Source organism: Anas acuta, chromosome 1 (genome assembly GCF_963932015.1).
Source record: "Anas acuta chromosome 1, bAnaAcu1.1, whole genome shotgun sequence".
NCBI classification, from domain to species: Eukaryota; Metazoa; Chordata; class Aves; order Anseriformes; family Anatidae; genus Anas; species Anas acuta.
Window position 1 is genome coordinate 150,618,514 of NC_088979.1, and position 20,702 is coordinate 150,639,215.

Genomic DNA, 20,702 nt, shown 5'->3' on the forward strand with positions numbered 1-20,702 from the left:
TGCTAATGCAGTGCTAACAGCTTGCCACTTCGAAAGCTGTCAGCATTTTTCACAGGGGGGGGAAAAAAAAATACCCAGCCAGCAGGACGGTCCTCAGGGGCTTGCAGCAGGATCACTTCCAATTCTGTTTCCTGGGGATCAGGCAGAGCGGAACATGGTAAAGACATTTCTGCAGCACGTCTCTGCAAAACTGTCTTCTTCTCACGGCAGCAGCTGAAGGATTCACCTCTTCAGACCATCTGCTCCCCCCCTTCCCCAAGCCTGCTGTGCTTATTATGTAGCTAACACATTTTTCCTCCTTTCTTAAACATGGACATGGCTGTGTAAGTGCCCAGCCATCTGTGCAGTGGATCTATCCACCATCTCCCCCTGAAACCTCAGTTTGAGCTTAGTCCTCCTTGCCTGAATTTTGGAGCTGCCCCCCAAACCTGCTGAAGTTAGTGGGATACGTGTCATTCACTACAAAAGGCTCCTGGTGGTATACTCATTGTTGAGTTCTCCAGGCAAATCTTTTCACAAACAACCCCTTTCTGTGCCCTGGCCTCAATATTACCTGCCTACACGGTGCTCCGTCTGCTCGGGGCTGCTTCCTGGCACTTGACAGCCTTGGAAGTGAGCTACCCCCTCTTTTAGGTGCCTGAGTGCCTTGGGGAACGGAGTTGGAGTGGGACTAAAGGTATATTGATTGGTCCCAACAAAGCTTTGCCTAGTCCTCTGTTTAGAAGAGCTGTTGATCCTTTCCCCCCACCCCAAAGGGCAATAAAACACCATAGATTCCGTAGTATTTCTTTTATTTTCCAAGAGGAAAAAGGGGTGGTTTTATTTTTATTCATATTCATCTTAGCAGCAAGAATAATTGAGAAGCTTATGGAGATCTACATAGGGACAGGAGAGCCATCAGTGCAACTAGGATCCATGGCCTATGTAAGATAGCAATTTGCCCATCAGGGCAAGGGATTCATTGTCTCTTTTTGAAGTTCATCTGCAAAGAGTCTCAAAGCACAGCAAATAGCTGGGCAAGCCTCGTGCTTGCTTATTTGGGGCACTGTGAGGCTTTCTTTGCCTGCTGTCTTCTGAAGACAATGGAGCAGCTGACGTCTTGAGGCAGGTGAAGAAGCTGATGAGAAGAGGGTTATAGCTGCCCCAGCCCTCTCAGCTGCAGGCAAGCTCAAGTCCTTTGAGCAACTCTTTTGAGGTGAAATCCAAGGCAGTGGGTGCCCCCATAGCTGAGATTTCTTATGACATTCAAGCTGCACAATGCAAGGTCAGGTAACAGAGTGGGATTGGGAGAAAGCAGAAGATCCACATTTCTACAGGCAGAGGTAGGGAAGAATCAGCTCCGGGTGATACTCAAAGAAATGACAAAAGTATCAACAAGTTTGATATCCTTGATTTTTTTTTTTTTTTTTGATGTAAAAACTCTTAGAAGAAAGATCTTTAGCACAGGATTGGTATTTTCCCACTTCTGAATAGTCCAGAAATATAGCAAGAGTACAGACGGACAGAACAGACGTTGAATGCAGGAATGGATGGAAGCAGAGCAGCATGCCTTGCTTAGTCTTACTACTTTTCTTCTGTGGTGTTTTGCTGTTTCTGAACCCAGAAAATTCAGCAAATGCAGAAGAAAAAAAAAAAAGTAGTCTTTGCGATCCTTATTTTTTTGTCAGTGGATTGAAGTTTTCTTTTCAGCAAAGGTGCTGATTTGTGAGTTACTTTTCTAGGCTCATTTACCACATCTTTGCCGCTAAATAGGCAATGGTTTCCCTTGAGCAATGGAAGGAATGGGCAGCACCATTGCAATGTTTTCCACTAATACAGGATGTGGGATGAACTCTTCTGCAATCAGCTTATCACAGTCAAATAACTGTATTTTGCCAGCAGGGCAGAGAGGCTTTCGATTTCATGAAAAATATTGCAGCAAGAATGGGAAATTGTGTGCATTCTTTTTACTGCCATCATCAGACCTAGGGGGAAAAGTGGGGGGGAGGGGAAGGGGAAGGGGATTTCCCCAGTATTTTTAACCCAATAATGGGGATTTCTTTTTACACTGCACTGCTTAGACAGCTGACACAGTTCTGGCTCTGAGCTAACCTTAGAGATCTGAGTCTAAAGCTGGTCTAAGCGGTTCAGAATGTACTCTGATTAAAACCCCAAATGGGGACATAGAGAAAAAAAAAAAAGACAAAAAAAAAAAAAGACACCTTTGGTCAGGCAGGAGGAGATGTCTTCATTTTGTCATCAGCCCCAGCACTCACTGGCCTGAACGAAATCCCATATCCACCTCTTTGGGCATTTCTCCCGCCCATGAGACATTTGTAGGCTGGAACAAGGGAAATGGAATATGTGGCCGCTCAGCTTCAAAGCTGGGTGCTGTTATCACACCAAGATGCAGAGCACAGAAGTGCCAGCACAGCCTCTTACAGGGAGCTGGGGAGAAAAAAAAAAAAAAAAAAGCTACTGAGATTTGGGATGGCACCTAAGCAGTGTGGGAAAGGGCTTCTATGCTACCAGATCCAGTAATAGCAGAGAAACAGATTCAGTGATGAAGGTGAGTCCTTGTTGTCCTGTATGCCTAAGAATCCCATTTCTTTGTCTCTATTAGGTGGTAGCCACTTAACAACTTTAAGGTGTCTTTATTATTCTCCATGCATTGCTTTACTAATCACTAGCCCAGTTTTCCATGCAAAATGTCCTCTCATTTGCAGTGGTCTGTTTCACTGATGTTTTATCCTTGGGACTAGTGATACCATGGTAGTCATCCATGAATTTACGCTTTGTCCGGCCTATTCCTTTTCTGGTTTTGCATCCCTCTTGAGTATCCTTGTTCTTCAGCCTCATCAAAGAACAGTCGTAATGTCTTTGATACTGAAAGCTACATTCATGCTCTGAATAGAAAAATGTCCATTTAGCCTTCCACACTGAGAAGGCCTTTCCCATCTGTAGATTTCCCCCAGGCAGATCCTAGACAGAGCAGTGATTGTATTGGCTTTGGAGGTCCCTCAGAGAAAGATAGGCACCGGTGTTTGGGATCTGGTTGGGGAAGGCAGTTCTGCAGGGATTCTCATCCTGTGCTTGCCTTAGAGATGTAGGTTGAGGAAGGGAAGGGGTAACATGTGCTGCTGGAGCGGCGGGATCAGTCGGAAGGCCTGCCTTCCCACTCCCCTCCATCACGCTGGCGGTATTGCTGTCATGCTGGCCTGGTGGGTCAGGAAAGTCTTTGTCCAGCTGGCACAGGGCCTCAGCAGGTTGTAAAGGAACTTTGTCAACCACCTTTTCATCCTGCCTCAGAACTGGTTTCGGTGGGGTGGTTTCACTTGACGGGAAAGCTGCTGAAATAGCCACGGGCCGCTGGGCTTCACCTTGTGTCTCTGTCATAAAGGAACTGTTTTGGAAGCCCTGGATCCCCTTGAAGCAGTGAAGGAAGTTGTGGGACAACATGGGCATGTCCTCTGCCAGCGTGCAGAGGTCTGGGGAGGGGAGAGCGTGGTAAGACTCGCTGTCCTCGCTGCCACTGCCCTCCTGGGTGAAAGGCTCGTACGTGAAGTAGACCTGACAGGGCTCAATCTCAAAGGAGTTGGGGAGGTGAAAGAAGAAGTAGCCTTGGTTGGTGAAGCAGCTGGACACAGAGTGCCCACTGGTTTCTGCGGGAGGTTCAGGAGTCAGGGGTCCCTTGGAAAGCAAAAGCTGGGCTTCCTGGTCATTCTTCTGCATCACCTCCAGCACAGAAATTTCTGGGGTTATGCTGTTCACGCAGTACGAAGATGAGGAGAATGGGGAGGAGAGCCATTTCTGATGGGGAAAAAACATAGGAGAGAGACTGTTATGCCCAAAGTATAACACAGTGAGGAACAAAAGGTCTCCCCCTTGAGCACCCACACCAATTAAGTGGCCATTTCTTTGGTCAAGCAAGAGTTGCAGGAGGTGTGGGAGGGAGATTCACATCCATGATGTCTCATCTGCAGGGTTTTGGAGGGAGTATATCCTTCTGTCACTTTAAAATCAAGAGAAGATATTGCAAAACTATGTTATGAGACTTCTGGGTGGGGAATGGAGGATTAAATTGAAAAGGAAAAGGAAAAGGAAAAGGAAAAGGAAAAGGAAAAGGAAAAGGAAAAGGAAAAGGAAAAGGAAAAGGAAAAGGAAAAGGAAAAGGAAAAGGAAAAGGAAAAGGAAAAGGAAAAGGAAAAGGAAAAGGAAAAGAAAGGGGAGGGGGAAGAAAGAAAAAGAAAGAGAAGAGAAGAAAAGAAAAAGAGGAAAAAGGAAAATGAAAATGAAGAGGAAAAGGAAAAGGAAAAGGAAAAAAGGAAAAAAGGAAAAGGAAAAAGAAATAAAAAGAGAAAAAGAAAAGGAAAAGGTAAGGGAAAAGGAAAAGGAAAAGGAAAAAAAAGGAAAAGGAAAAGGAAAAGGAAAAGGAAAAGGAAAAGGAAAAGGAAAAGGAAAAGGAAAAGGAAAAGGAAAAGGAAAAGGAAAAGGAAAAGGAAAAAGGTAGGTCTCATGCAAAATATTCCTATGTGCTGAAGCAGTGTCTAATACACCTACATGACTGCATGCAGCTTTCTTGTCTGAACTGCTCTTCTAAGCCCCTCTTGCCTGGATTTCCACACAAGTTACAGCCTGCAGCATATCATTATCCTTAAAAATACACTGATTTTGATAATATCCTACTTATTTTCATTTATGGCCAGTAAAGCATTTTTTTTTGTAGTTCTTTCTACACTAGGAAAGTGTCTCCGGTGCCCGCTGCACCTTCCTCCCCCACACTCTTCCCCTGTAGGTTTAGCTTTCAAAGGCTTTTTGCACTAAGGCTTTTCCACAGCTTTGCTGTCCTCTGGACTCTCTGCAGCTTGTCTCCACCCTTCTCGAAGCAAAATATCCCTTGGGATCACCTCCCACGTCCTGCATCTGATGCTCCCTTTAATACTGCACAGAATGATAATTGTCTTCTTGCAGCTGCCCATACTCAAAGAGAGACTGGGGAAGGGAGAAAGAGGGGGCGGAGAAGGAAGGGAAAAAGAAAGAAGAACACAGAAAATAGCTAAGTGCCACCCAAAGTGATGGTAATTAGCAATAGGAGAGGAGGTAGGGCTCACAGCCAGAAGAAGGGGAACACAGCAGGAAATCTGGGCAGCCTAGGGCAGGTGGGGAGGGACAGAAGCAGGGTGGAAGGGGATCTGAGAGGCCAAGCTCCCTCCCACAGGTCCTTTATATTCGCTCAAGTTCTCTCCAGGGGAGCAGTTTGCTGAGGTTTGCGTGGTTTGCCGTTTCTCGGTTCTGAAATTAGAGATGTATCAGCCGAGTGTCAGGTTTTAGGTCAAAAAATAAAACTTGAGCAGAGAACCCAGCAGCTGGTGCTACAGGCACATGAGTTGCATGCGCACATGTAGGTCTGAGGACCTGGTGTCTGCCCCAGGCATGTACAGCTGGACCCTCCTTTCCCTCATTTCTCCCTAATAACCACTTGGATCCATCCCCAGTCCCATACCTGAATGTCACCTCCGTGAACAGAGACGAGTGGGGGAAAGAATTTCTTGGGGTCTGGGATGTGAATCTTCAGAATCTTCTTAAACCTTGAGAAGAGAGGAGATTGAGAAATGAAGCAGGGCCTGATCCTGACCTCTCTGGGATTGTGATGGGAATAAGAGAGAGCATTGCAGCTCATGGGAGCAGGAGAAAGGTAAAGTAAAAACAAGCCTGAGGACCCTCCTTGCGCTTGAGAGGCCCAAAATGCAGCAGCTAAGAGATGAGCGACAGGGATAAGCCAGATAAACCTGATTTTGGAAAATACACTCCTATCAGCCTTTTTCCTGGGGAAGCACAACCAACAGTTCACAACCTTCCCTACCTTGGTGGTCACCTTAGCTTTCTCCATTTCCCCCTGCTCCATGATAGATCTGGGCAGCTCTCCCTCGTTTCCAAGGTCCAGCTGCTGTGAGCTGCCCCCTTTTGGTTTTGCTGCCCCCACAAAGACTCAGGGGACCCCGTGGTGTGAGCAGGACCACCACTGGCAAAACTGTGTCACCACTGTCTCTCCTGTTAGCAGGATACTCTGCGGTACAGCTAGTACTTACTGGACATGCAAACCTATCTGAGCATGTCGCGCACCAGCCCAGTGACCTCCGCTTTACTGGAACCAGTGTGTTGTCATCCTGAGGCAGCATGAAGTGATCTCATCTGTCCCTCAGAGAGGTCGGCTGATCCCGTCAGCTCTTTGCTGAAGCTTTGCTGTGGGATGCTCCGAGGAGAGACCCTCCTGACCTCTGGAGGCAATCAGTGTACTCCCTGAAGCATAAGAATTTGCTAGTTCTTGCATATAAACTATTTTACATCGCTGCAGATGCTATTTTTATTCTTGCATGTCTAATCCTTCCTTGGGTCTTACCTCAGCATTATCTTCCATCCAATCTCACAGGTTAACTACCCTCTGTGGAGAAAGGAGGCCTTTTTATCTCTCTGTTTGCCATGTAGCTAGCACTTCCTCACCTTTGTGTTATGACTCAAGGTAAAACAGTGACTTTCTCGGTATCCATCTCCTGTTAATATGCTTCTCCTTCTTTTCTTCCAGCCATCCCAGCCTCTGCTGCCTTCTTCCCTGAGAACATTTCTACCACCAACACCAGCGACCTGCTTCTCTGTCCCTGTCCTGAGATGAGAAAACCTGAAGCCATTTCTAACCTCACCATGCTGACAGGTCACTCTCTGTATTACTGCACTGGGTAACTTTGTGAAATACTTTCAGTCCTGACTAGAAGCTGTGTATGCTGGCAAAAAGAAGAGATCTTTAAAGCATCACATAGATGTTTACCAGCATGTGATGAGACACTTTAGAAGAAGAACTGTACTCCTCACTCAGGAGTTTTCCTGTAGATCAAATACCACCCATCCTCACTGAGCTCTTGCTGGAGTATTTAAGAAGGTCATGGTACCTAGGCTTGCTTCGTCCACCCCTCTGAGAGAGTGCCCAGCTCAGTAACCTATTTTTTGAGAGGTGATTTTGGTGCATCCCTGCCAGGGAAAACCACTGTAACCCATGGGCAATAGAAGTACAGAGGCATCTATTTTGAAGCCAGCCAGACCGTGGCACTGGGTCTCGGGAGTATGGCACAATATGATGACAGTGTTAACATCATCTTGGGTGGTGATGTATCTACTCAGACAAATGTCAGCTTTGAAAGCTTGGGTTATGAACTGTATATTTGAGTCCCTCTGTATGCTGAGTAATGCCAAATAAAAAAATAAACCAGGTTATGAGAAGATGCACAATATATAGGAGAGCAACAAAGAGGAAAACTTGACACTCATTTACCATTTCAGGGTCCGTAAGTTAATAAGGAAGGCAGTCCCAATGATCACGAAGATGCATGTGCTCACTATAAGAGCTGGCAGAACTGGCCGGGATGTTTCTGCAAGATGAGAGAGAGAGAGGAAGTTGCTATGAAAAATTAGCCGGGATTTTGGAGGTAGGATCTGCAACTTTTCCATGTCTGTTCAAACTGATCATGTTATTATAATATGCTGTTAATTACAATAATATAATTAATATAATATAATACACAGGACAGATAAAGGAGTTCATCTTTGTTGTGTAGGATGCCAAGAAAGGGAGTCCTGAAATCAGCTTAATTGGGCTTGGGGAATTGGAGTAGCATTGTAAGTCAGTGGGGAGGTAGAGTCGTGGGGTTCATGGGACTGGGTTAGAGGGTAGCAGGGCCAAGGATGGAGAAGGTTAGCGGTCAAGGGACTAGCCTCTTTATTAGGACGGGTGGAGGAAAGTTTTAGGAGGCTAGGGAGGTTTACAGCTTTCTGCCATATGCTGATTTTGGTACTTGGGTTGTAGAGTTAGGAGAAAGAGACTGAATTTCCTCACTGAAAGCTCTGCCAGCACTCCTCAAGCTTTTCTGGAATCATCTTAAACTTTTGTTAATCTGTCTCTTTCACACATCTCCCCAGGGCACCTTTGCTTAGTCTTGCTGTTTTGGTGCCCATCTCTGCGTGCCACCCCCATTTCCCTCCATCCCTAGTGCCCCTTGGTCTGGGCCTGCAGGGTAAGGGAGCAGAAAGAGATAAAGGAGACAGTTGTAGAGTCCTGTCTTTGCCTGTCCTTGGGATGCTACCAAGATCACTTTGTCTCCTCTGGCTCTGGTACCCTGGTTATCTTTGGGTCTTGGTTGCTGTGACAACCGGCTGCGGCTGTATCCTGTTCATTGACATCACACACTGTCAGAATTTGATCGCCACAGCAACACAGTGCCCTTTCTAAACATAGCTCCTCTGTTTATACCAGTGCTAGGCACAACAGGGAGGGACCGGGCAGGGGCAGAGTGGGGGTGATGCAAGGGGAATAACCTCTAGCTGCTTATTTTCTGGAAAAGATGTGACGGAGGGCACAGCCCGTAATTCACAGAAGAGACTTGCTCAGGTCACTATTATTTCAAGGATGCAGGTACCCTCCATGCTCTGGCTCATGGTAACGACTGGTGCATATATCATCAGTCCTTTTTGGAAGCGACTTACACACATATAAGTCTCTTTCATTCTTCCTGAGGCTTTCCTTCCTAAGCTCTGGTTTCATTGCATTTCACTGATCAATGGCCACACTGAACTGGCCCTGATTTACACCTTGTGGATTTTGCCTGGCCTCTGGAAGTCAGAGGGGCTGCTGCCCTTTACTCTGTTGGAGTCAGGGGGTCTTTTTCCTTAAGCCCTGTTGAGCCAGCCTGACAGAACGGATTAGGAGGGACTTCATTTTTATTTTTATTTTTTATTGCTCTTCGGTTAACACAATCCTCCCTACCCATCTTCCTCCATCTTCCTGCTTTGGTCCTTCTGCTTTGTTTTCTCTGAGTTCCCTCTTTTCCCTCTATGTCAGACTGCCTGACTCTGATCCTTACCATCAGCGTCTGTCTTCCACAGTATTGTCTTGCTCCAGTCACTCCACACGCCTTTGTAGGCACTTGAGTTACTTGGCTTTGCACGGACAGCTGCCTCATATTTCAGGTTGGGGGACAGTCCCTCAAACACCACCCACATCTGGTCCTGCTTAATGCAGAGGGTCTTGGCTTTCTGGAAGAAGGGCACAAAGAGAGCATCATCAACATCCTGCCGTGGCTCACAGTATCATATATCAATCTTTCCCAAGCCCTCCAAGTGGACCTGTCTCAGATCCCTCCATTTTGTGCATTGTTTTGTCACGCTGAGGGATAAATCTTCTTCATTTTGTACTTCTCATCCCTTTCAGGTCTACCCTGGAGCTGTCTAGATTTCTTTTGTGACAGCACTAAATAAAATAGGGTTCCTGTTTGCCTCCAAATGCTGGCAGCAGGTTCTGCAGACAAAAAGGGGTGAGGAAGTAATCCCCTCTCCAGATTCACTAAAACTTTTTTAATTCTGAGGGGAGATTTCTATAAGGAAGACCAGGATTCAAATGGTGACATGTCCCAGTGCCCTCACTCTGTACTCACCTCCCAGGGCTGACTTGTGGTTCGGTACCGCACTTGGTATTGCCGCTCCCCATCCAAGTAGTGAGAGGAAATATTCAGGCTCCATGATAAGTTGTAGCTGTTTTTAGCTTTGTTAACCAGTTGAAGATTTCCTGGAGGTCTCAGTTTTACTGGAAAGAGAAAGAGAGCAGGAATGACGCCAGTGCACTGCCTGTAACAAGGCTCCACTGGAAAAACCTGTGTCGGTAGGGTTGGGGCCTTGGCTGAGCTCACAGACTCCAGCCATCCATGGCCAAGTGAGATGCTTAGAGAGTTCCCCCTCTCCGTTCCTCCTTCCTACCCACTGTCACTGGTGACAAAAGGCCTGGGACTGCATTAAAGGCAGCTTGTCTGGTGAGCTTACAGTGAGAGTGGCCACAGCAGTCAGTGCAATCCTACCTGGCCATGCATCTTATCTTGTAGGGGTGATACACAAGGCAAGTGTATGGACAGGAAAAGATCATGGTTTGGGTGACAACTTCTTCCCAGCTGCACTTTCAGAAAGCTACAGCCACAAGGGCTGGAGTTACATAGACTGTCTGGGGTGAACCTTCTCAACCCTTGACTCCAGACAGGCCTTCTTATGCCTCACATTCCAGCAGCTCCTTGGATTTCTCCTTAAGTCAGGTAAACATCCAGCAGAAGAATGACCCAAGCAGATATATATATATATATTTTTTTTTATATTTTTTTTTTTCGGTTGGATTAGTGAGTTGAATCAATTCAGCAGACTACTGCTTGCCAAAGCTGGCTTAAAGGAGGGGGAACCATGTAGTTCGTAGGAGGGATGGAGCAGCAAGACTTTCCCTTCCTCCTGCAGCACATAGTTTTCAGAAGGTCAGCTGAGCTGACGTAGCCTGCTTGAAGCCTGAACTCCCTAGGACAAAGCACTGTCACTCAGCTGTGTCCCAGATACAGGATGGCATAGGAAGTGGCTGGCATGACACTGCACATTAGAGGTGCATGGCGCAGAAGTCAATGTGGTCCGTCTGTGCTAACTGTAGCAGGGGACAACAAAAAGAGGTAAGACTGAAATCTGCTACGGGTGTTGCATGGTTGTGGATGGGGAGAAGAAACTGGGTGTCACTTTGTGGGGACTTCAAGACAGAAGAGAACTCACTGTTTGCAAGTGGACTGAAGTCTTCCAGTCGTGCAGGTGTAGACCCATTCTCTCCAAGCCGGCAATGTACAGACATGTTAAGACGGTCTGCAGTAGTGAAGGATTGAGACTGCAAGGAAAATTTAGCATTAGTGACACTGCAGCCTCATCAATCACCATTCATATTTCTAAGTATTGCCTGCACATAAGTGGTTTAGGAATACTTGACAATAAATATGGATGACACTTGTGGTTGAAAGGCATAAGCCTCAGTGGTGAGTAGAGGAACCAAAGATTTATGCTTGATGTGGTTGGATTTTTTTTGTTTGTTTGTTCACTGGAAAGCAGGGCACAAAATATTTTGGTATGCTATTTTAATAGGATTCCTGCACGTGCTTATTAAGCAGGAAAGATGGTAGTTTCAGTGAGTGACATCTACTGAGACAAAATGTTTTGACTAAAATATTTCATGTTCATTTGTAAGGTTGTGATAATATTGATATATTACTCAATATCTATATATATTATATTATCAATATCTATATATATTATATTAATATAAATATTACTCATGAAATGCAGTGGAGTTACGATGAGCCGATATAACATTGTTCCACAATGATTCTAAAGGGCCATGTACATCACAAAGTATTAAATAAGAAATAGGTCAATTAGCTTGATTGGAAAGAAAGGAGTTTGACAGTGTAGTTTTTGAATCTGTTTATGAATCCTGCAATTTGTCTTTGCACATAATATACAAAACTAAGAAAACCTGGCTGTTGTTAGAACTGGTTGTGACTATCCCAATAAGGAGAATTAGCTTTTTTCTTTTTTCCCCCTGAAAATACAGGAACTACAGCAATTCCTTAATATGACTGAGGAACGTACCCAATAAGCCTGAAAAAAAAAAGTTTGATTTAAATAAATAATAGTAAGTAGGGGATTTGCATCACCATTGGCTTCATTGGTGTGCTGTTTTGCATCTTGTGTTTGACGCGATTAACTGGGTTTCTCAGTAATTAATAATTTGGAAAATGGTAATGACCTCTTCAAGGAAAAATGAGGTCCAGAGGTGACCTCAGAGATGATGATCGTGGCCATCCTTCCACAGAGGAAGGGATTATGGCCAAACTCAGATAACGGTGATGGGGGACACCGCATATGATCTGTCCGTCCTGCATGTGTCAGGACAACATGGCCCCACTCACAATGAAGCCAGTCCCCAGTGCAGGACAACACGCAATAAGTCCAAGCCCAGAACTGGAGTCAAGGATTAGGTCTGGGCTTTTTATAATACTCTTGGGTGTCACATTCTTTATATGCCTCAAATTGAGAAACCAACCTTGTCATTAGCCAGGACATCCTAGATGAATAGATGAATTACTCACGTTACTGTTTTTGCTGAAGGTCTTGATGCATCTCCTCAGTTCTGTTGTGTGTTCTGCCTTAAGTAATTCACAATGTTCCTTGTATTTTTCCGGTGAGAAAAGTGACCTGGATTTTAAGCAGGAGAACACCAGTGAGCTGGGAAGTCTGTTTTATATGTAGTCAGATTTTATCTAACTCTAAAGGCCTTTCAAAGAACACTGCATCCTACCTTACTTGCTGAGCAGGTTACAGCTAGGATGTAATCCCACTTTCCCTCCCTACTACATCACTCAGACAAGTTTTACGTGCTGGCACATGGAGAGTTAATGCATCCCAGCTTTTCAATGCCAGAGATGATAGGAGGTTTCCAAACCTCTGGCTACCTCCTCTGCTTCCTGTTGATATGGGAGACAGATGCCTGTTTCTAGGGTTTTACACATCTCTTTCAAGCCACTGACAGCCCTGTAGCATTGCAGATACCAAGTGAGTTGTATCTCTTGAACCAGGTCACATCCCAGCCAGCCAGGACCGTACCCCACACTTGGCAGTGCTGTGCCATGACCCCTCTTCTGCTCTGACAAGTGTGGCTGGACAGGCTAAGCTGAGAGGTGGGAGAGCGTCCATGTGGTTGGAACTGAGGGGACAGCAGATTGAGCTGGCTGCTCCAGCAATAGGGTCAGGCCAGACTTGCTGGTGTCTTTGCCTCAAGCTCTCCTAGAGGAGACGGCTCTAACCCTACCCTGTTTGGGGGACAGTTGAAAGAGTTCTGGGGGACCAAGAAAATTCATTCTCCCATTGAGTGGTTTACTTCAATGGGAAGCAAAATAAACTGGTCACACAAACCTTAGATGTCCTAGAGCCCTGGTCAACCAACGGCACAGTTCCAGAGCCAGCCCAAATTCCAGATCCAAACTTTTCGACTCAATCCCATAGGGCAAAGAAGTATTTGGCTGTCAAGGTCCGTGTAGCAGACCCCAGAGCACATCTGCCAATCTCACCCCATTGGAGATGTCTCTGCTGATGGTCAGGAGCAACCCACCCACTGCTAGAACCACTCTGGGCCTCTTCTTATACCGGGCACCCAGGGATGCCCTGGGTAGACCAGTAACTCTTGACTCAAGATGTCACACATGGAGACCACAGAGAATCAACCAGCATCCACTGTGGTTCTGGCCACACACCTACCGCTGATCTGGGAGATACTTGGGAGGGGAAAACATCACAGAATGGGAGAGGTGGAAGGGCCAGGGTGGGCTACGGTAAAGGGAATGATATATTCCTTCATGTACTGTCGTTCAGCGTGCGACTTTCCTGTTACATCCAGTCCACCCTGGCAATGGGCAGATGGCCTCTGTATGATTTCAATCCCACCTCCTTCTGCCCCCGTCTCTACACACCCTCCTTTTCAGATGAAAATACCCTCCAGTCCAGAGAGTAGCTACCAGGGAAGAAGGATTTTTGGAAAATGAAGCACAGACAATGCTACAGAGCTGGAAGATGAGCACTGCTAGGCAGTTTGGAGCCCTCAGATGGCAAACACTGAGCAGTGGCCAGCATCTCCATACACCTGGGGTCAGACAGTCTTCAAATGGAAAGCCCTCATCTGTGTGATTCCACCACACCGGGCCTGGGGAGGGAGAGCCTACACTGATGTGAAGCGCTAATTTTTCCAGGACACTTTTAATTCAAAGTATCATCTTTCCTCAACCTTTCTGGTCACCCACCTTGCAAAAAATGGTAGCTTCGATGAAATCTCCAGCTGGCACGGTGCATCAGCAAGGTCCCTGCCTGGGGTCCAGTCGCAAAAGATTGCTGCCCGCGAGTCATACCAACAAGCAAGACTGGAGGTACCTGCCAGCAGAGAAGAGATGGACAGCAACATGGCTGAATTAGCAATGACTTTTGGCATTAACAATCACCCCAGACAATTCTGCCACATCCCAAACTACAGAGTCCTCATCTGGATAGCTGTCTCCAAGTAAGAAAGGCAGAACCGCTCCCTTCTTCAACTGCTCTATGTCCTTGGAGGTTGGTGTGCTTGTAAAAGATCTTTAATTATTGCAGCCTCCTCCAGTTGTATGTTACAACACAGACATTGCACAACAACACGCCACAGCCCAGGCACTCCATCCTACACCCCTCTGTTCATCCAGGTGAAGAGCATCACTTCTTACCTTGCGTAGAGACCGCTGCCAGCAAGAGAGGTGTGAGGCTGAGCAGCCAGAGGTGGCACAGGAGCAGCAAGTAGGGATTCATCTGTACTGAGGACACACTGAAAGAGAGAAAATCCCCCCGCAACACAGCTCAGCAATGAAAGTTAAGAAGTTGTCATCCCATACGAGGTATCCAGTGTCCCAGGGCTCAAAACTGGTGTCAATCTTCCAGGCTCAGAAACTCATATTCCTTCTCCTCTGCCTTTCCCTCAGCACCTCATTGCTCTCCTGCCTTGGGGTGCTTTGCTCAGCACTGAAACCATCCACAGTGCAACAGACAGGCTGTTTGCAGAGGTAATGTCTTCTGGAAATGTGTGTGAGTGCACAGCCCTCCGCGTGTATTGTTTCAGGCTGCTTGCTGACTCAGGTAGAGAGTGCTATCGTGGCTGCACGAGGCTGGCGTTGCGAAGAGCTGCTTTTTTTGGTAAGCCCTAGGGCTGAAATCACTAGGTGCTTGCTGTGTAAGAGGGCTTTCTGGCTTCAACTATCAGAAAAGTCAGTTTAGGAGGTAGATTTTCAATGGCTTGTTTGGGACTGGGGAAAAAAAATAAATTAGGGGGAAGTTTACCAAGTTCTGGAAAGGCAAAGCTTTACCATATAATGAAACATTAAAATAATGCACAAATCACACACTATCCTTGCCAAGTAGACCCCGCACTGCCTTGGATGGACGTGTGCTTTCAGGTATAGCAGAAAACTCCGGCTTTGCAATTAGGTAGCTACAGCATCCCTCATTCCCCTCTGGCACCCAGAGAAACCCCTTGTCTTACAAAGCCCATACAGCTGTGTGCTGTACTACACACACAGGGCTTATGGGCTTCTCAAGCGAGCCTCTCCCGCTCCCCATCCACCTGGACACCCGTACCTCGAGGTCTGCCTCTGCCCGCAGGAGAAGGGACCATCCTCACCTCTCAGGGAGCCTGCAGCACAGGCAGGGCTGGGGAGACCAAGGTAGAGACCCGCTGAACCCCGCTGAGTACTGCCGGGGGAGTGAGAGTGGAGGGTTTTTAAAGGGCTGGCATGAGGCATGATATCGATTCCCGTTGTGATAAAAGATTAGGTTCAGAGGAAGAAAAACAGGACGACAGCGCATTCATAGAGAAAAGGGGAGAGAAAGAGAGAGAAAGCGCCGACGTGGTTGTGAGATGTGGGGTTTGATTTGAGAGGACTGTGGAAAGACAGAGAGATAAATATATGCTCAGCCCTCCCCAACGGCAAGAATCAGTTTGTCAGACCGAAACTCCTTCCAAGACGCTTCTCAGATCAGCCACCCCCGTGCGGGACAGGGCTGGCATCACCCCCTTTACCTTCTAGCTCCAGGCACCCGGCGCTCCAGGTGAAGGGGTCCACGGGGACAGGACAATGGGATTGATGATGGATGAAGGTGCTGGCTGCCAAACCGGGAGGGGAATGGGAATAAGGGAGAGGGGCTGGGGGGGATCTTCGCTCAGTGCATGTCCAGCCGCCAGCCAGCAGTTCTGGCAGGAGAGGAGAGGAGAGGGGCAGGTCTGCTGTGGAGCCGTTCCTCCTGTCTGCGCTCGACCTCTCTGTCTCCTCACCTTTGCACAGGAAGCTGCTGCTTGCTTGCCTTGTCAGACTGAGACGAAGCCCTGAAGTATCGAAAAGGCTAGCAAGGCCGAGAATAAAAAGCCCCAAACCACGTCCTACTTCCTGCTGGTAAAGCAATAGGTGCAGAAACAAGGGTGGAGGGATCAGGTGTTAGCTTGCAGTGCTCAGATATACTAGGGACCAGTCTGTAACTATTGCTGGGAAGCAAAGGAGAGAGAGAGAGAAGAACCTGTCCTCTCCAGACACTGTCGAGAGACCCATAGCTTCCTCTTTCAGATACCAAGACACCCAGGCACACTCTCAGGGGCTGCACATGTGCACAGACCAATTTGAAACTGGAGTAGGAGTCACTCCACAGTAGAAACGCTGTGGACCACTTTGTGAAAAACAGCTCGAGTCATTGACCTAAGCAACACCAGAATGAAACCAGCCTCCCCACCGGTGCCCCAGTTACAGAGGATCCATCCTGGGTCAGAGCTTGCGTGGAAAGAGGCCAGCGCTGCGGCTGAGCAAGCTGGAGGCACAGCCCTCACACTTGCAGATGGTGTGACACCACAGGGACAGCTGTCCCGCAGCGTGCTTACCCGGCCAAACACCCTGCTCGCCCCACAGAATAAAGAAGCCTTCCCTCTGACCTGACCATCTCAGCTAGTTTGGCCAGGCAGCGCGGCCCTGCGGCAGCTGCGGTACCTGCTTTACGTGGTTTGTCCGTTCAGCAGGCCGGAAAAGGTGCAAAAAATATGTCCACCTTCTTCTGAGGGTCAGTGTGCCCTCACCTTCACAGACACAATTCCTCACAGTTCTCCACGGAACATTTAATATTAGCAGATCCTTTCACAACAGGCGTCTTCCCCCACACCCTTTGCCCTCCCCTCCCCAGGCAACCCCCACACACAAATTCAAGTCCCCAGCCTGCTGGTTGCCTATTTCACAAGCAGGCATGCACACACACATATCTCCCCACACACCTCTCTTTTTCCATACACACAAAAAGCTCTGAAAAGCAGCACATCGCATTTCCTGTTTGGTCTGGGCTGTACAAAGATGGCCACTGGTGTGGGGCAGGAAGAGGCGAATCTCCTTTTTTATATATTGTGGTCACCATGCTCTGCACTGCTCACCTTTCTCTCCTACAGCAAGCAGCTCAAGGCCAAAGTTCAGGTCCGGTAGCAGGTCTTGTTGACCAAAAGCTGCAAGGGGCTAATGTCAGCCCCCAGGCTGTTTCTTTTTGAGGACTGTAAGAGCAAGAGGATGGGGCCTCCTGTAACAGCTAGGGGATCTTGGTTTCATGTGGTGGAAAAAGGGTGTGGGAGGAGGATGAGCTTTTAGTCACAGGCAGTCCAAACCAGAAATGGATTTCAGAAGATATCAGACCTCAAAAAGAGAGGGTGTCGAAGAAAAACAGTGATTTGAAACCATGTGTGGAGCCACTCTGAAGGAGGGTGCAATGCTGGTCAAGGCCATTCCTTGCAGAGCCTTGCAGTTCAGGTTCCAACCCAGCATCAAGCACTCAGAAAGGCAGAGGCCTGGAGCACAACACCTTTTTCCTCACCACGCTTGGCATGGTCTAGGAGTCTCAGAGGCATTGTATGGATGTTCTTGCTAGCTATCTGAAGGCCAGAAAGTTACGGCCACCCCCTGTGAGGCAAACATGGGGAATCTGACCAGCCAGCCCCTGTCGAAGGGGAGCAAGGGTAAAGATAAGCTGTACGTTCACCTGCCCTGGTCATCACAATGTACCAGTTACACCTTGGAAGTTCCCACCAAGGTGGAGCTGTAATGGCCCATGAGTTGAAGAAGGGCCAAGAAATGGGTCTCAAGGTCTTGAGGCCTTGAACTTCTCTTAGCATTTCTGCCACCACCTGTTTAGATCATATTTGCCAGTCCCAGAGAAATGGCCTGCATGTCCTCAGGGTGTTGGAGACAGCTGTTAGGCCCTGTGGGCATGGATATATTCTTGGTGGGAGCTGTGAAGGTTGGGTGAAGGGGACTTGTTGCAGAGGTCTGTGTGTGGGGCTTGGGTTGAAAGTGGGAGACAGGACAGGCTCTGTTGATAGTAGTAGTAGGAGCACTGATAAGAGCACTGCATTATAACGTTGTGTGTGGCACCTGCTCTTGGCTTGTCCTGAAACTGTTTCCTGGCTTCGAGGGCTTTTCTACACCAAATCCTGGTACAAGAAGCTCCATGTATCACCAGGCCACAGGCTGCAGTTCCCAGGAACTCTTAAAATGAGCACAACTTCCTCTGGTTCAGAAGTCATCCGAAGAAGCAATGAAGTGCTCTGTGAGTAACTTCTTGGTATCGCCAACTCTGCAGCTGCAATGCAGTATTTGTATTAACCATCATTTTTCCCGTTTGTCCTTCAGACGGAGAAATCTGCACCTTCCTTCAGATGAGCGATCTCTCTGGGAAAGAAAGCACAAAGCACCCCTTTATTGCTCAGCTAATCAAGAAAAGAAAATCCCACTGATCTTCTCCCCCCACCGATCTTCTCCAGTTGACAAGTGCAACTGGAATGGATTGATTTTTTTCAAATTTGTGGGGGAAGGAGGAATGGTCTGACAGATCAGCTAACAGACAGTCAAACACCCATGCATAAACACACAGACTGCCTTTAGTATGTTCAATTTCTGTCAGAAACACACTGAGAATATACTAAAGCAACAACTACGTAGAGTAAGACAGGGTTTCACATATGGGTAAGGTAACACATATGTATCCAGACCCCATCTAATACACATAAAAACACTTGGTTTCAGCATGTTTTTTAGACTTGACTGCCCAGGACATTGCACAACTGAGAACCTGGCACTTTTTATCTCCTTTACATCAACATTGTCAGGAATGGTACCATTTTTAAGTTAAAAAGCCAAGCAAAACCACATTGTCAGCGACACATGCGAGGTGTTCTTGTGATTACCTTCCTGTCCTCATAATGGTGACTGAGGCATGCAAACTCACCCGTGAACTCTGCTGCGCAGTGTTAAAGTGGCAGGTAAAAGTGCGGAGTTGGAGGTTTGGTTAAAGGTGTTGTTTGGGTTAGATCAGTTTGTCAGAGGTAGTGTAAATTTTTTTTTTTTTTTTTAGCCCTCAAGGCTGGGGCAGGCTGATCTTTTTCCTCCCCTCTTGCTTTCATTAGAGCAGAGTGGTGCTGCTGAAACTTCTCATTTTCAGTTGCATGTCCACTGAGAGTCTCTTCAGGATGGCAAAGGTGAACAGGGGAACACTTTCACTAAGTACAGACAAGGTGAAGAACTGTGAAGGGCAGAAGTATGTTGTGGCATTGAATTATCCAATGATGTATCAACTCATTAGCTGCGTTCAGGTTAAACAAATCCCTTCCCTTTGCCAACTCTCTGCTGGGGCTGGAGTCCCAGGCTAACTGGGATGCCTTGCCTGTGGTTTACAAACCATCCGGCTCACCAGGGATGAGCTCAGTGGAGGGCTCAGGAGACCCATCTCAGTGTCCTGTCCCCGTGGCCCTCTGGAGTTGAGCAGTGGGAAGGGTTGAGAGCCAGCAGGAGGTGAGGGCAGAGATGGCCCTGATGGCTGCCAAAGTTTGCTTTCTGCCAGGATACATTATGAACATCTCTAGACGCTTTTAAGGTTATTTTTGGTACTTTCCAAATAATGTTCTTTTAACTATAACCTTTACTTTGAATTTCCTGCCATACATATACATGTGCTTCTCAAAACTACAACATTGTATTACATCTGCCGTTATCTTCCCCTTAAATTGTGGTTCTACTCCGAAAAACGTCTGTTAAAATGGCTCTGCGGGGAACTGCTGTTTATTGTATCAGCGATCTCTTTATTGAATTTGTTCACATTACCAGTCTATAAGAGGCTTTGCTTTGTATCAAAATGGCAACTTTGGGCTGACATTAAAGCATCGAGCTCTTTTTGTTCCTCCTTCTCCAGCATCCCTAGGGATGCTGTTGCTATAGGCTAAATGCTGCCCTCAGGTTAATCTCTGTAACTGTGTTAAAGAGGAGAGGCACTTAAGCAACAGAATTTAAGTTTTGGGATCACAGTCCACAACGGGGTCACTGTGCTGGCCAGAAAGTGTTAAGGCCACCTACACAGCAGACAATATTCCAGTGTTTCTTCCCCTTCCAACTTCTGTCCCACAGAGAGTAACCTGATAAATCTGCCTGATAAAAGCAGAAGACATCAAATATATACAGAGATGAACAAAATGTTCAGGAGCAGGGATTTTCGTGCCCTGCAGGCTGTGTAAGAACATAGATAAAAGTAGTAGGAAGACGAGATATTTGCAGGAGTGCTGACCCACGACAAGTCTGGGGCTGTAGGTGGGAGAGGATGGAGGAGGTGTTCACTTTCCCTCCCTGTCAGTGATGGTCGCAGGCCCAGAGAGGTGGAGAAACAAGGGTGGGAGGGGAAGCATGTTACTTTCAAGCACTTTCACTCCTAGCTTGCCTGGCTGTCAACACACGTCTTTGAACTCATGAACATGAACATGGGGTAATCATGAGATGCTCTCAGTCAGGAGCTGAGCTCTGACTCCTTGCTATGTTGGTGTGGAGCTAGGCAGTGTCAGGACCTTGGTCTGAAGGGTTGGAACCCAAGCGGCAGACCAAAGAGAGCTTTTAGGTGTGTGTGCCTGCCTCCCTGATGGGTGCGCGTGGAGCAGGCTTAGCTGTCACATTTGCAGAGCCATTGCCTGTGGTGCCACAAAGGTGACTTGGACACAGAGTCACTCCCTAGAGAGACACACACTGAAGACCTGGGTTCTCACCCTGGGCCTGGCACTCCATGTCTCTCAGTACTCTTGGGCTGAGGAACCTGTATCTACGCCCTTTTCTGAGCATAAGGACATAGTGTGGGAAATAGAGCACGTGTTTGGAGCAGAGCGGTGTGACAAGTGGTAGCTGAATTGTGGTATCTGCATGTGCAGATGCTCTTTGACACATCTGTGATAGAAAGCTCATCAGCGCAAGCTGGAAGGAAGGTGT

General features: G+C 47.3%; 1 protein-coding gene across 3 annotated transcripts; it reads right to left on the reverse strand.

The window, feature by feature from the left end:
• Positions 1-774: 774 nt before the first annotated feature.
• Positions 775-16,525, reverse strand: IL2RB (interleukin 2 receptor subunit beta). Of its 3 annotated transcripts, none has more exons than XM_068665582.1 (10): positions 15,464-16,525; positions 14,118-14,215; positions 13,668-13,794; positions 11,964-12,069; positions 10,597-10,705; positions 9,459-9,607; positions 8,889-9,060; positions 7,304-7,400; positions 5,483-5,567; positions 775-3,789 (listed from the first exon to the last, which is right to left on the reverse strand). In XM_068665582.1, the coding sequence occupies exons 2-10, from the start codon at positions 14,197-14,199 to the stop codon at positions 2,962-2,964; spliced, it is 1,755 nt and encodes a 584-aa protein (XP_068521683.1). In that variant the 5' UTR covers positions 14,200-14,215; positions 15,464-16,525; the 3' UTR covers positions 775-2,961. The 3 variants fall into 3 exon arrangements, with proteins under 3 accessions (XP_068521683.1, XP_068521672.1, XP_068521678.1); XM_068665571.1 differs by lacking the exon at positions 15,464-16,525 and adding an exon at positions 15,065-15,309; XM_068665577.1 differs by lacking the exon at positions 15,464-16,525 and adding an exon at positions 15,022-15,309.
• Between the last annotated feature and the right edge of the window lie 4,177 nt (positions 16,526-20,702).